This window comes from Diceros bicornis, chromosome 15 (genome assembly GCF_020826845.1).
Source record: "Diceros bicornis minor isolate mBicDic1 chromosome 15, mDicBic1.mat.cur, whole genome shotgun sequence".
In the NCBI taxonomy this organism is placed as follows: Eukaryota; Metazoa; Chordata; class Mammalia; order Perissodactyla; family Rhinocerotidae; genus Diceros; species Diceros bicornis.
The window spans coordinates 25,761,332-25,777,679 of record NC_080754.1 but is presented as its reverse complement, the minus strand read 5'-3'; the positions used below and the strand labels follow the sequence as shown (position 1 = coordinate 25,777,679).

The 16,348-nt window shown below is 47.6% G+C and overlaps 1 protein-coding gene across 2 annotated transcripts in view; it reads left to right on the top strand.

Annotated features, from left to right (window-relative positions):
- ITGB5 (integrin subunit beta 5) overlaps positions 1-16,348 on the top strand; it is a 106,213-nt gene that overhangs the window by 70,513 nt on the left and 19,352 nt on the right. The window contains exons 10-11 of one of the 2 annotated variants that reach the window (XM_058555952.1): positions 3,305-3,734; positions 3,826-3,978. In XM_058555952.1, coding sequence (XP_058411935.1) covers positions 3,305-3,734; positions 3,826-3,978 — 583 coding nt within the window. The remainder of the gene's footprint in view (positions 1-3,304; positions 3,735-3,825; positions 3,979-16,348) is intronic. The other variant, XM_058555953.1, reaches the window with a different exon arrangement.

The following is a 16,348-nucleotide window of genomic DNA, read 5'->3' as shown; positions in this document are numbered from 1 at the left end:
CGGGCTTCCCACGGCGTCCCCCGCTCCTGTCCCCTCCTCTGGGGCTCTGTAGCCCGTGCCCATGCCCAGGCTTTGTTTCAGTGAGCTCCTAGTGGACTTGGCATCTGCACAGCCCTGGGTTTGGTGGGTTTGGGGTGGGGGCTGGGCAGCCCTTTTGAAAGGGTGGATCAGGCCAGCAGCCCTGCGGGGGCACCGGGAGCATCCCAATGAGGTTTAAATAACAAGACTATGGGGGAGGGAGGGCTGCTATGTCCATGACCTTCCTCTGGAATCTCCGAGTGGGAGAATGGAACGTCTCCAGGAACTGGGGAGCCTTCAGGATCAGCTGGAGTCCACAGTAATCAGGAAAGAGAAGCCTCGTTCCAGCTGCCTGCCAGCCTCCCTGAATCCTTTCCTTTCAGGGAAATGGGCTCTGAAAGGAGAGTAGCAGAACAGATGTACTTGCTGTTCCCGAAGTGCCTTTTATAGCACTCCTGTGCCCAGCAGGAGCTGAGGCCCAGTGGCTGAAATAGACAGAGCAGTTCTCTGCTTATCAGGTGGCCGGCTGCGTGCCCGGCTGTACGGGGCCGACAGCTAGGCATGAAGACGGCCACCGCGACCTGCTCGAGAGCCAGGGCCTTCCTGTGCCCCAGCCAGGCAGGCAGTGCATGAACCTTTCTAAATCCTGGGCGATGGGCTGCCAGCACTGACACAGGGGCTCCCCCAGCCTTTCCGCTTACTGCCCGGCAAACACAGACACGTCGGTGAGACTTGGGAGATTTAATGGCGAGACTTGGGAGGTTTAATTCTCTCTCTATCCCTTGACGTGGGCAGGTTTCCTGGGGGAAGGTTTTCTCACAGACAGACACTCCCCACAGTCTTTCAATAATTAGATGCCTTTTGGCTCTTCGTCCAGGTTATTCCTTTGTAGTTTATTACATTTCTGACCCCCAGATGCCTTTGGGGAGCAAGGGCTTTTCACTTAAGTCCAGCAAAGTTGCAGCCCTGGGACGTAGTAGCCCTGAGCCAGTCCCGGCTTCTCTCTGAGCCGCAGAAGGGAGGGATGTTCACCTCGGCATTCTTGATGGCCCTGTGGGTGGTGTTAGTCAGGCGCAGCCCACTGCTGCCTTCCCCCGCCCCTGCCATCTGCAGGCTCAGGTCACCCCCAGCCTAAGGCAGGAAGATTGGGAGCAGCTCTGGTGGTCCCCACAGTGATCTAGGCTGCCTCTCCCTCTGGACACTGGACGTCTGCCTCATTCCCCACTTTCAGGAGGTGACGTGCCAAGGAGAGCACAGACCCTGCCCTCACCAGCTGTGCAACAGCACTGAGCTCCCCGTCCCCACCAAGTCTGATTTCTCTCTGGTAGATGAGGTGCTTCCTTCTTGGGCATGTAAATGAGATGCTCATGGAAATGCCCAGCACAGTGCCTGGCGCATGTAGGCACTTGGCACCTAGTAACTATTAGTGTTTGTTGTCATTAGGCAGATTTCAGTGCCTGGGTGGGTTCCCATCTTGTTTCCTTACCTCGAGAACCCACCTGTACCTCAGGGCCTTGGAACTTAGTCTTGAACTTGCTTTTGTCAATCTGTCCCTTTGCCTCCTCCCACCTCCCACATAGATGTGTAGGGTGGGGTGGGCTAGTCCCAACTGTCTGCAGCTGACTTGATGTCCTCTGACCCTGGCTCCTGGTCATCGTCCTCAGCTCACCTGTCCAACAGCATCTCCTGTGACGCCCCTTGGCTAGCGCTGACTCCTGGATGTCTGCTGTCAAGTCCCCTAGAGCCGTGGCTTGCTGCCAGGCAGGATCTGTCCAGGCCCTTGAGAGCTTCCTCCTGCTCAGTCTCACATGTCCCCGTCCCCACCCTGGGGTGTCCCTAGATCTCACAGAATCTGAGGGGAGACTTGAGAGAAATTAGTCAAGATCCCAAGGTGATAGAGATCTATAGAACATTTAGAAAAAAGTATTTTCAGTGCTCTCCTAAAATATATATTATTACCTAAAGAGTGCTCAATAAAGCAAGTTATTGATGACTTTTTAAAAATCAGCTTTATTCCAACCCAAATAATGGAATTAATAATAACAATAGCTAAAAGTGGTTCCCAACCCATCCTGAGCTTCAGAATGATCTGAGGAGCCTTTTGAAAAACAGAGACATCTGGGCCGGACATGGTGAGTCAGCGTCTGAAGTGGGCCCAGGCCTCTGTCTGTCCAGGAAGCGCCACCATTCGGGGAGGAGCACCTCAGGATGGCGTGTGGTCAGGGCATGCCAGCTCCCTGTCTGGATTTCCACAGCACCCTGCTCTCAGGTGGCGCTGGGCGATTTTAACGCACACAGGTCCTTTCTCAGTGGGAGGAGAGGGGTGGGGAGGAGCCTGCTCTACTTCCTGGGAGAATCGCACCGAGCAGTGTACTTGTTTTCCTCGTGTTCCACTGTGTGGGCAGCTAACGGGCATCCTTCCTGCACTGCCACCTGTCAGTAAGGTCCACCTTGCTGCCTGTTTCCAAGGCAACCCATGAGGCGTTAGCAGCACTTCTTTACATGTTTTGTTTAAAAAGTCTGTCTACCTGTGTGGCACGTTTCATCAGTGATGACTCTTCTTTAGAACCTCAGGGCCATGAGCTGATCATGAAAGACGCAGCTGTGGGGACCACTCAGAGGAGAAATTGGGGCAGAGGGAGGCTTCAGGTGTGTCTGTGAGGAGACATGCTCTGGAAGGGACCAGGAGTCATCTCGTCCCTTCTCCAGCAGGAGAGGAAACCTTTCTACAGAGGGGCCGGCAGTTGCCAGGGCGTGTGGACCCCAGCGCCCCATGAGTTCAGGGAGCACGTTAAGCGCAGTGCTCCCAAACACCCAGGGGCCCGGCACAGAAGGCTCTCCCAGTAATATCTGTGGAATGAGTGACTTTCAAAATGGAGATGGGCAGAGGCTAGGATAGAAGTGAAAAGGGGGCAAAAAGAACTGTGTAACCTTGAGTGCGTCTTTTTACCTTTCTGTGGAAGCCCATTCCCTCGAGGTTGTGAGGATTAAGAGAGAGAATGAACTTTAAAGAACCAAGCACGCGGCCTGTCAGACGTTGCCACGCCCAAATGTTCTCTTCCGGTAAAATGAGGGAGCTTGCTGATCTGGGGCCTCTTCCTCCTCGGCCGCGGCAGTGGCTCTCCCTGTGTGTGTGGAGGGGGCTGGATTTAGCCGGGGCCCTCCATCGAGGACTTCAGAGGAGTCAGTCCTTGGGCCGGGCCCCTGGGTGATTGAGAGGCCAACACAGATGCTCTGGAGGCCCTGACTCCACGGCCATGATGTCCCCTCTCTTCTTTCTGCCCAGGCGTCCTTTGAGGTGTCGGTGGAGGCCCGGAGCTGCCCAGACAAACACGCGGAGCACGCGTTCACCCTGCGGCCCGTGGGATTCCGGGACAGCCTGGGGGTGGCGGTCACCTACAACTGCAAGTGCAGCTGCAGCGCGGGGCCGGAGCCCGACAGCGCCAGGTGCAGTGGGAACGGGACTTATGTCTGCGGCCTGTGTGAGTGCAACCCCAGCTACCTGGGCACCAGGTGCGAGTGCCAGGAGGGGGAGAACCAGGGCGGGTACCAGAACCTGTGCCGGGAGGCGGAGGGCAAGCCCCTGTGCAGCGGGCGCGGGCAGTGCAGCTGCAACCAGTGCTCCTGCTTCGAGAGCGAGTTCGGGAAGATCTACGGGCCTTTCTGCGAGTGCGACAATTTCTCCTGTGCCAGGAACAAAGGAGTCCTCTGCTCAGGTAGGTGCCCCGGCAAGCGCTTGTGCTCTCAGCCAGGCCCAGGCCCAGGTGCCCTTAGGCCATCCCCCAAAGCGTGCCTTTTACTCACTAGTATGGTTCTCCTGGGAGAAGAAGAGGGCAAGCCTGGCCCGCTACCAGTGTCAAATACAAAAGCAGGAGAAGGTGCTGCCGTATGATGTGGACTCAGAGTGGGAGGGATCTGCCATGGGTCATCCAGGACTTACCTGCACAGCATTCCTGACAGGTGTGTGTTCAGCCTCTTCTTGATTGCCTGCTGGAACAGGGAGCTCACTGGGGCAGGTAGTGGTTATTTCCTTGTTAGACATCACCTTCACTGCCTGTTGCTGCTCTAACAAGTTACCACAAACTTAGTGGCTTAAAACAACACAAATTTATTCTGTTACAGTTCCGGAAGTCAGAAGTCTGAAATGAATGTTATTTGGCTAAAATCCAGGTGTCGGCAGGGCTGCATTCCTTCTAGAAGCTCTAGGGCAGAGATCCATTTTCTGGCCTTTTCCAGCTTCTAGACGCCATCTGCATTCCTTGGCTTATAGCTCCTTCCTCCATTTTCATTTATTTATTTATTTTATTTTTTGCTGAGGAAGATTCGCCCTGAACTAACATCCACTGCCAATCCTCCTCTTTTTGTATGTGAGCTGCCACTATAACATGGCCACTGACAGATGAGCTGTATAAGTCCGTGCCCGGGAACCGAACCCCAGGCCGCCGAAGTGGAGTGTGCCAAAATTAACCACTAGGCCACTGGGGCTGGCCCCACTTCCTCCATTTTTAAAGCCAGTTAGTGGAGCATCCCCAGACCTTTCGTTGACTCTGACCTCTGCTTTGTTGTAATACCTCTTTCTTGGACACTCCTTCCTCCCTCTTAGAACAAGCCTTGCGATTACATTGGGCCCACAAGGATAATCCAGGAGAGTCTCCTCCTCTCAAGATCCTTGCCTTAATCACATCTGCAAAGTCCCTTTCACCATGTAAAGTAACACAGACACAGGTTCTCGGGATTAGGCTGTGGACACCTTTGGGGGCCATTATTCTGCCTCCCACAGACATGGTTTGAAAGTTTCTTTTTATTTTGAACAGAAAATTGTTTCGCAGTAACTTCCACCCAATACTTCGTGGTCTAGACTCCCTTTTCCACATGACAACCTGTCAAACCCCTGAAAACTTCTTTACGTTTCTTTATTGTCTTTTCTTATCCAGGCTAGACACCGAGTCTCTTCCTTCTCTGAGGGCTCTGTCTCTGAGGGCTCTGTCATAAGTATGCTTCTCAGAGTCGAGCACGTCACTTGTCCTTCCGGATAACGAGGGCTCAGCCCCGAGTTCAGCTGAACACTTACTTCCCGTGATCCGGACATTCCACTTCCATTAACACATCCTAACAATATGTTCGCATTTCTTTTTCTTTTCTGTTAAACAACCACATTATACTGTTGAGCTTGTTTTTAACTTGACTACCAAAGTTGAAGATTTTTGATTTTTCAAATGAACTGTAGCCAAGCCAAGTTTTTATTACGTCATGTTTGAGCACTGAAGTTTTTGAATCCAAGCATAGGACTTGAACATGGATTCCAGTTAAATTACAACTTGGCAGTTCCCATTCTAGGAGTTGCATTCTGATGAGATACTATAAAATCGTGTCTCAAAAGGGTCGTTCCCTCCAACACCATGCCTCCTGCAAATATGGTAAGCAGAACAATTTTAGGCAAGATTGTAATTGCTTCTACTGCTGTGTATTCTGTTGTTTGCAGGATTCCTTCCTTGAGAATGGTCTTCCAGTTGGGAAATGTTGATTGAAAAGGAACTTAAGAGTGTAGCAGCGAAGATAAAGCACAGACATATGAAGCAAATCAGGACTTAAATGATCTGTATTGTGGGAGGAGTAACCATCCTTCCAAGGGAGAAACAAGTGGCAAGGGTTGCACAGACGTGGGATAGCAAGTGAGGCCTCCTGGGGCCAACTGCACAGTGGGACAAGTGTGAATGCACCCATGGGTGCAGTGGGACCAACAGGTTCAAAGCTGGAATTGCTCCAGAAAGTGCAGGACAGACGGATGTCGTGGAAGAGTTAGGATTTGATGTGCTGAGCATGCACCAGGGAGCCACTCTTTCTCTGTGTAAGTGATGATAGATCCGGATTAGCTGGATGGTTCTGTCTGGGTCAGCAGAAACAGTGCTTAGGATCAGACAGACCCGCGTCTAAATCCCATCCCGCCACATGCTGCTGCTGTCACTTTGGCACAGAGCTGTTGTGAACAATAAGAGGGTGTGTATAAAGCACCTCGCACATTGCCTGGCACGAAAGGAGGACTCGCTGACCACCGGCTCCTTTATGAGTCAGTGCCACACTCCTCTGGGAGCCGCGGCTGCTGCCCAGTGTGCAAGAGGGCCCGGCCTTCCCCCTGTAAATCGCCCCACTTTGCCTAAGGAGTTCCAGCATGGTGGGATAGAGTTTCCATTCTCTTTAGCAGCCACCATAAAAGCTCCAAGAAACTGACAGTGTCTGTAATTGGCTTTCAGCAGTGGTTTTTTTTTTTTTTAATGTATTAGCAAAAATTGTCACAAATAATTTTTCTTTTCCCCTGAAGAACCAGAAATAATCCTCTGATATGTCTTCCTCCAGAAGGCTGCTTGTGTTCATGTTGCCTGGGAGCAAGAGCTTCTAAGTCAGATGACATGTGCAAATTCCACCCCCATAATTTATCAGCCTACCACTTGGGTTGTCTGGGACTTTCAGTTTTCCTGTCTCTAAAAATGACCCAACACCCCTTGTTTCTGCATTATTTTGAGAATTGAAGAAGACAGAGAGAAAGGACCTGGCTTGGGTGGGCCTTGGGGGGAAACAGGGCCCAGTGCATGGTCGATACCTCCTCTCCCTTTCTCAGATGTTATGTTTCTCTGAATATACCACAAAGCCTGGAGATGCGGGGCAGGTGGTAGATGAGATGTGAGTGTCCTCGTTGGGGAAAACTTGTCATTTTGGAAACAGGAATATTTTCTGTAGCTAAGTGAATATGCTTTTTTTGTTCAGCCACCAGAACCCACAGTTCTTCTGAGTTAATCTTGCATTTAAGAATTCTGCCAGATCCCGGGTGCCCTTTCTCCTCCTCCCTTCACTCCATACAATCCTGCCGGATTGGGAGACTCTCGTGTCCCTGGGTGGAGACAAGGGAGTTTCAAGAAGCCCTTGAAGCCCCCATATCACGGTGCTTCAAGTCACTAAATTCTCAGGATCGCTGAGATGGGATGTCTTTTTTCCCCCATTGGAAAAGCCCTACACATTCATTAAAGAAAATTTGAAAAATATAGAGAAGTCAGTGGATGTGTGGTCAATCCATGCTGTCTGTCTCCTTCTTGGAGACCAGGATTAATCTGGACCATCTGGCGAACCAGACAAGGAACACATTTCACCCAGACTGGTTCACATGCAACTCATCCAAAACTGTGCTCAGTCAAGAGGATGACTCCAGAGAAGTGGGGGATTATTCTAGGTCTAGAATGTTCTGAAGAGTAGAAAGAAAGAAATCGTTGATAATTCTATCACTCATAGTTGGAGAGATTAGTATCTTCTAAACTTTTTTTCTAAGTTAGTGTGTGTATATGTGTTTGTGGTTGTATACAGTTTTGTATCTTGCTTTTTTCATATAATGTTATATCTAAAGAAACACTTGAGGTTGAATTACTTGAATACATCATTGATTAGAACATTGTGACTCTCTCCATTGCATCCCCAATTAGCCTCCCCCACCCCTTCACTTTAAAAGCAACAACTAGTTGAAACGTGAAGCTTTCCAAGTCTTCCTGGAGCAAAGAGTTTCTAGAATGAGGTCATTGTTGTGTTTGATCATTCGGGAAAGACTTAACACTGAGCCCAGCTCTGGGCAGGATTTGATAACACGTCAGTGCAGCGGCTCCTTGCACATCGATGTAGCGCCCAGCTCTTTGTTCACTGTCTCTCCAACACCACAGCTTGGTCAGGAGGCAGCTGTGAGCGGGTGGGTGAGGGGTTCCAGCCTCCAGTTCCTTGGCACTCGTGGTCAGCTTGGGGCTCCCGCTCTGGAGTTGTGCCCATTGGTTTTGAGCTCTTGGGTTGCTGTTACATTTGGGGTTTTTGTGGGAGAGAAGTCTATTTCCCAACAGCCGCTCTGGGCTTGAAGATGCTGACTCAGACTCATAAGCAGCTGACTTCAGCATTCTCGCACTATCTTTCTTACCCCTTTCTCCTGCAGCCTGTCCTGCAAGGGGACCATGTGGTTGTGGTCTGTCTTCAAACAGGGCCCGAGGCAGAGCCAGGGCCAGCATCGGTGGGGACATCCTGGAGAAACTCCTTCCACTTCTCTCTAGTCTTTCCGTCTATAAGAGGCTTATAGTCCTCCCTCCCCAACCCCCCGACACCAAGAGACAGGACAGAGGGGCAAATACAAGAGATTACAGGTTTATAATAGGTTATACGTCATAAAAGTTAGTAGTGAAGCAAATCAGACTAAGGTCTGGAAGCAGTTGAACAACTGTGTTATTATTGTTGTGACACATGGTCATGGGAATGTGTGCACAGTCAGGGCTGTTGTGTCTCCCTCTGTTTCTGGAGGTGACATAACTTAGAGAATGGTTCTGTCCACAGACTATTCCTCTGTGTGCAAAGGGAGCTTTATGGGGCCATTGTGAGGGTTTCTATTCTTTCGAGTCTCATCAAGTGTCGACCCCTCAGAGTCCCTCTACTAATGGAACATGAGAAGTAGGACATAGTCTGTTTAGTTGTTTTTAATGTAATAAAAGATTATTGCTCAAACTTCATTGTTCTTTGTTGGTTTCTGTACCTAAACAGTGCATCTCCTGGGAGATGAGTTACGCCATTATGGTAGACTGTTGAAATCAGTCTCAGCCGTAATGCTTTCAGCAGTCTCTGTACTTACAATGAGCGTGCTGGGGTACGTGGAATAATTTGCTAATAGTCAGCCTACTTCTTGGGTTTCATATATTGAGAAAATTTAAATCAAAAAGGATATAGAATTTTGAAAAGAACGCTTTTGGTTTTGTGGCTGTGAGATCCCGAAAGTACATCTAAGTAAGGTCTCATATTTTACTTCATCTAATAGGCTGTATGGCCAGTTTATCCATATATAAAAATTGACGTATATATATCCTTTAATATGTGGCAGGCAGTTAGAGGTCGGGGGGCATCAGCAGTTCCCTTCCAAACATAAAAACAGAGAGAGTGACACTAGTGGCATCATTTCTAGTGGCCAGAGCCAGCCTCCAAGCACAGGTTCTGGGTCTGGGCTGATGGTTTCCAGAAGGCTTCACAAGGCTCTGTTAAACCTCTCCAGTTACAAGTGCCTCTGACATTAAGGCCTAGTTCTGGACTTCTTGATTCTTGCCAAATGAAACACCTCTTATGGCAACAGTTATCCAGATATGTTTATAAAAGTACTTCTCACCATATTTATCTGATTTTTCAGAAATGTAATTTTCACACTCAGAATAAATATCCTAGTGGCAATTCCTGGGGCTATGGTCACAGCTGTACCTTCTGTCACTGTATTGCAGTTTGCATATTTCATAAATGACTTGTTGCAAGACCATCTTGGATGTGGCTCCATGACAAAGGCCTCAAAAAGTACCTTTTGAATGAACCAAGATTTGATATATTTAGTTTCCCAAGAAAGGGGCCTCTTGGTGGGATTGCTACCACTGTTTGCCTCAGGTTGGAGAACCTAGAAAATTCTTCAGGTTTTTTCATGTATATTAATCGGGGCTCAGTTTGTTGATGGTTACCCAAGGATGCAAATATGCATGTATATGTATGTGTATATGTGTATATATATATCTTCTAGAGAAAGGGCCCCTCTCCCCCAAAGGAATATCCTGCATAGCAGTTTCCCTTATCTGGTATTCTGTAAATCCTAATTATGTACGTGATGGTGAAGGCCAAGAGAGTCATATCCCATTTTGGAGTACTCAGAATATGGTGACTCTGAAAACAGAATTTCTTACAGGATTATTCCATAACCATGATTATAAGGAATGATACACCCGTAATTAGTGAAGATAATTCCACAGAAGACCATTTACCGGGTTGGTTCAGTGCATGTTCAACTCTGGATTCTAAACCTGGCACCACTGTCCCCTTGTACCTCTGTGACCTTGGACTCTTCATTTCCACCCCCCTGACAGATTTTCTTTTCTGTCAAATACCCCAGAGGGTTATTGTGAGCATCAAATAGGACAAAGCTTCGTGCACACGGCCTCTCCACCAGGGGTGTGGAGTGAATGTTACTACCTGGGCGCCCCACCTGCTTCCTGGAGGAACATTTTATTCCGCAGAGATAAGCATCAGAGACGTTCATGGCATCAACACAGGTTGGTTTTGGAAGTTCTCAGCAGGCATCCATGGCCAGGAATTCTGTAAGAATTCCACCTGTATCCAGACATTGCTCAAGTTCACTTGAAAGGCAAAAAGGTACCAGGATTTGGGGCTTAGTCATATAAGGAAACCACGCGTCTTTCAGACTAGCCACATGAACCAGGTGAGCTGGCTGCTCAGTGCTGGAGTCAGCCAGCCTCTTGCAGCTTGTGGTTGGAGAAAGTTCTTGGGAAAACCAGAGTGTAGTAAATATCTGATCTTAGGGCAGCAACAGATATGGAAATGATGATCTCTCACTGAGGGTCATTCTGTTTTAAGTAGGTTGCTGCATTCATCTCATTCAACAAGAGCTCATTGAGCATTCCTTGTATGCCAAGTGTTTCACTAGGATACAGAGTTGGAGTGCTTGTAGTCTTGAATTAATTTCTAAATATTTGTTGTCCCTAGAATTTTCCACTTCTCAGAAACTTTCTGGGAGTGAGGAATGAGGATATGAACCATTTAAGCTTCTACCTTCACCATCCAGACTTATATGAGATCTTGAAAGACAAGAAGGAAAGTGTTGGGAAGCCATTTTGAGAACCTGCCTTGTTCCAGCTCTGAGCTGAGCTCTGGGAATGGAGTTTTCTTACTGCTCTTACTCACTGCTCAGATCCTCTTTCCAGAAACATCTTAAGCAACAATTCACCAGCCATTGGGAAAATGGAATAATCTAAGCATTGGATCTCACCTCACGGCTCTTCTCTCTCTGCTTAGAAAGGGAAGTGTGCAAACAGGAGACCCTGTGATGAGGACTCTGTGTGCACCTTTGAACTTCAGTCCTGATCCTTAAGGTCATGAAGTTTGGCGTGTGAAAGAAATAATGAAATTTAAAAAGCAGACGAAAATTCCAGAAGACCATGAGAATGCCAAAGATAAGATCTTAGTCATGAATAGATTTGAATGGTATTAGCTTTTTGATATTATGGAATAACACATTAGAAAATTTTCCATTCTTAGTTAAGTTGAAAACTATAATAGACCTCTGGTGACTGAAATAGTTATTCCTAAGGCCCCTTTGGTTCCATTTCTTGGGTATTGAGCCTCTACTTTGAGTTTGGTCTTGATTTTGGAAACTGTGACATAGTTGTCACAGATTCTAGGCCTCTGCTGCTCAGTGCCTTGGGCGGTGTGGGATTGGATAGAGCCCTGTTTTCCTTTGAGGTGAGTGTCCATGACTCTCGGAACACTGACCTAAGAACTCCATCCAGATCCGACTGCTCCCTAGTGTCTGAAAGTTGCTCTGAGCGAGTCGGACCTGCTGGAAGTTTTGCTTCCTCTCTCAGGGCACCTTCCTGAGCCCAGCCTGTTGCCCTCTGACCTGAAGGTGTGGGCCTCCTATCACCCCAGCCCACAACCACCACCCCCAAAAGTCTTGACCAGATGACCCCACCATCCCTAAGCTAAAGGAATATACTTCCCAGGTTGGTAGTTATTTGACATCACAACGGTGGCCTTTAGCAATAGGCAAATGTTGTAATAATGCAAGGAGAATCTATTTTAATGCCATTTCTACTGTATTGAGATGGTTTCCTTGGAAAGAAACTGAGGCTAATTTGTTAGTATTTTGCACTCATCATGAGCAAGCACTAATTAGTGGGATTATTTGCCTCTCGTGCCTTTCCTAACACCACCAATCACACACAGTGGTCAACTGTGTGTTACCTGCTTTGACTATTTACATTTAGGAAAACTGAGGCCCAGAACCTGGAGAAAAGCTCCTTGTGATTCTTGATTATAGATCAAGACCAGGAGAACCTTGCAACTAAATAGCTACCTCATTTCTACCTAATCTGAGTTATTTTGATTAGCTTGATACCCTTCCCAAATATCTGAGTTACCAGGTCAGCCCTTCCTGCCACCACCCAAGCATTTAGCCCATATTTTCCAAGACTTACCTAATAAGTGCTTTTATTTTGGTCAAAATTTTAGGAAACATTTAATCTCTGTTTTCCTAAGTGAGTTTCTCTGGGTTGCATAAGGAGGTATCAGACACAGCAGACCCAGCTGAAGGACACTTGTGGACCAAGGGACCGGCTGAGGTGCCCATTGGTTTCTGATTATTATTTGATGAAAGGCACAGAGTGTTCTTCTTAGTACCCAGTGGGCGTCTGGCTGTTGTTATTGATTATGCTGAACCCACTTTCCTTAAATGAACCTTTGTTAGCCTATTCTGATTTATAAAACGCTCCTGACACGAATGATCTCATTTAGTTGTTGTTACTCGACCAGGAGATTGATGTGGCTGTTACTGATCCGACCCATGTGGGGGAGGCTGTGGCTGAGAAGATTGGCACATTGGCCACACTCCCTACCCATGGTTGGCCCGAAGCCTTGACCTAAGAAAAGCCCACCTCCCCTGACCCTCGGGGGATGCTTTTCTCTGGGCGGCTGCTTCCTGCCATCTCATGGCTTGGCTGGGCTCTTGGCAGCCAAGCTTCAGCATGGCCCACTCATGTGACATTCCAGACTGACTCTGTCCCTTGAGAGTGCTGCACCAGGCTCTAAACAGTGGCCAGCTGAGGGTGGAATATGGCAACTGTGAACTGACCACAATAACATGACAGTTTTCCAGGTTGAAAATAGTAACCCTCTCATCTTATTGCAATGACTGAGAGGGAAGTAAATTCATGTCTCTCCAGATGTGGCTGGCATTTCCCCAGAAGTGCCTGCCAGGCGGATTGGGCAGGTTTAGTCAAACTCAAGATGTTGATCTGAGGTACCTCTGTTTCTTTTGGCCACAGGCCGTCTGTTTTTCTTTCTGAGTCAGCATTCTCAGGGTCCTATGAGGACTATAGTTCATCTCACTCAGCTGTTTACAGACTACAGAAACTGGAAAGGTGAGTTCATTAAAGAACACAGATTTTTCCATCTTCCCTCTATTGCCTTAATCTCCCTGTAATTGATAGAGTTGGTCACTGACCAAGTCCTTTCCCTGCCGCCCTCGTGTGAAATGCAGCAGTAATTAGAGGGACTTGGCAGCTGGGTATCAGCATTGAGAAACCAGGGGCTAAGACCAGAAAGGCAAAGATATCCTTTGAGAGGGCTCTGTTGCCTTTGACAATGGATTCTTAGCTTTCTAGCCCGTGTTGTCATCTTAGAAAGTAATGTTGAGGTTTGGAGAAGCTTAGCTTAAAGCAACATCACCTTATTTGTTTAGTAGTGGTCATATTTTGTGGCTCAGATACAGAATGCAGTGTGTGGTCCAGCAGATGAAGGCAAAGGATGGGGGGCTGGTAAGAGCATTGCATGTTAGGAAGCACCATCAGTTGACATTGTCAGGGCTGGTTCATTGACATTAAGCCAAGGACAGAGGAGCATCTGGCCCTGAGACTAAGGATGCATCATTGTTCTCATCTCCGAAGAGGCTTTTGCTGGAGAAATTTGAAGAATGTGCAAGAACATTGGAGAGTGCATGGCCTGTCACTTCTTCTTGACCATGACCATGTCCTGCCCAAGGAATTCTTAATCCTTTTTTGCCTCGTGTTACCCTAACATCTCTGGGTTTCTTGGACATATGTTAAGAATTTGAAATATCTCAAGAATCACATTTAAGTTTATAAGCATCAGTAATACTTCTATTCCTTTTCTAATTTCCAGCTCTGGATGTCTTCCCCTGGGGCTTCAGGTTTGTCCTGATGATGTTCACAGCCTCCAACAACTAATAACATGTTCTGAGCATCTACTGTGCACCCAATACCATTCTAGGCATTGGGCATACAAAAATAAAACACCATCTTTGATTTTGTGTGGGTTTGCAGCCTAATGAGATGTGGCAAACGAGTAAACAAATACGTCCATATGATAAGTGATTATATATCTACACTCGCCCTCTTAACTAAATCTTCTGGTCAGCTCAGGTCTCTTCAGTCTTGGGGAAAAAAAAAAGAAAAGAAAAGAATGGAAAAGAGAAACCCTTAATCCGCCACCCTACTCACTGTCACCTTCTCTTTCCTCCATATTCACAGCCATTTTTCTGAAAACACTTGTCTACACTCACTGTCTTCATCTGTCACCTCCCCCTCAGTCCTCCACTCTGTCCAGTTTGGTTTCAGCCCTGTGATTCCAGCAAAGGTCCCTAATGGCCTTGCCTGCTACACCTCATAGACTTTTCCAGCCCTCATCTTACTTGACTTCTCAGCAGCAGGGGACACTGTTGACCATGCCCGCCTTGAAATGCTCTCTCCCCACTCTCAGTCACAACTTGGTAGTCTCCTTTGCAGGATCCTTCTCCTCTAGCAACCCGTTCACTGCTGGGATTGTCCAAGGCATGGCCTAGCCATTTTCTCCCGCGTACTCTGTAGGGAATCCCATCACGTCCACACCTTCCGTCACCCCTTATGCTGCTCAGTTGCTCACACTTGCTCCCAAGCTGCCTTTAGCCACTTGCCTTCTTGACATCTTCTCTGGATGTCTTAAATGCACCTCTGTCTCAAGATGATCTCATGATCTGCCCAGTCGTGGTTCTCCTCGGGCTTTCCCTGTCTCTGCCTTTCACTTGTGCGAGCCAGGAGTCATCCTTGTTTCTTTGCCCCAGCTCCTACGTCCCATCTGCCACCAGCTCTTGTCCACTGACCTACCTCTTATATTTCTTTGAAAGTCAGCTTCTCTCCATCTCCGCTGCCACCGTCCTAGTCTGTCTGCTCTCCACACTGCAGTCAAAGTGATTGTCTCAAAACAAAGATATGCTAACATTCACCTTTTAGAGGCTGTGAGTGGTTTGGAATGGCCAGAACCTGGGGTGCCTGGGGGAAGGTGAAGAGACTCAAGAGGTCGGCTGGGATACTGGACCATGAATAGCCTTGTATCTTGTGCACAAAGTATAAATATGGGGGCTGTGCTTTAGGTGATTAGGAGTTGTTGAAGGGCTTTAAGCAAAAGAGTGTCATCACATAGTTGACGTTTTAGAAAAATGATTGAGGAGGCCACATGGAAACTGACTTGGGGAAGGAGCAGACCCCAGAATGGGAAATCAACCAGGAGAATACTGCAGTGTCCAGGTGAGGCCTCCAGCTTGCCTCAAGTGATAGGAGTTTATTATCAGGCCTTTTGGGGCCTAAAGGATAAACTCAAACTTTCCAATCTAGCACTCAGGCCCCCTTTCCTCCACAATCATCCTCCTCCCTTCCTCCCTCCTTCCTTCTCTTCTTTCCTTCCTTCCCTCCCTCCTTCCTTCCCTCCCTTCTATCCATGTGTTTATCCATCCATATATACATACACACATACAATAGGCCTATGTCTAAATCTAGCCCCTTGCCATCCATTTTATTTTCTCTCTCCTTTTCAAATACTTCCCTCTAGGCTACCCACTCTCTCCATTCGTCCTCACAAATGAACTCATGCTATTTTTTTGCACCCAAAATGCCTTCTTTCCTCTGGTATTCCAAAATTATAGCTTCACCTGGAGCCTGTCCCAGGCTCTCCAGATTTCTCCCTGCTCTGACCTTGAACAGTAGTGTCAGTGGTGGAGGAACCATAGAGCTCGCCTAGTCTACTGCCCTTAATTTACAGAGGAGGCCAAGAGTGATTTAATGATCAGCAATTAAAAGAGCCAGCCTTGTGGATGAGTCTCCTGCACATTTTTAACTATACCACACCCTGGGGCACCTTGAACATTTATCCTATGTGTTGTTTTAATTGTCATCTGTTAATCATAACTGGATTATACTAGAGAGGCAGTACATGTAGTGGTTAGGAAGATGGGCTCCAGAGTCAAACAAATGTGGTTCAAATCCCCGCCCTGACACCTACTTGCTGTGTGACTTGGGATAAATTACTTGGCCTCTCTGTGCCTCATTTTCCATATCTTTGAAAATTAGGATAATAATTGTGCCACTGCATAGGGTTATGGGGAGGACTAATGAGATAATCCATGTAAAGTGCTTTGAACAATGCCTGGCTTATTGTAAATATTCCATAAAGCTTCTCTAGTGTTAGGAGATTTTAATAGCTTGATGTCTCAGTGAAATTAGAAATTTCTTGAAGGCAGTAAACCATACATTTCTCTACTGCATGTTTACAAGGAATTTCCCCAATCCTATCAGATAGACTAGGCACTATCCCTCTTTTATTGATGAGGAAACTGGACCACTGCCCAGCAAGTAGGTAGCTGAGATTGCACAGTAGCACCATTCAGAAAAGACATCCCCAACCGAGCAGTTCCAAGGCGTTTCAAGTAGAGTGACAAGGATAGGAC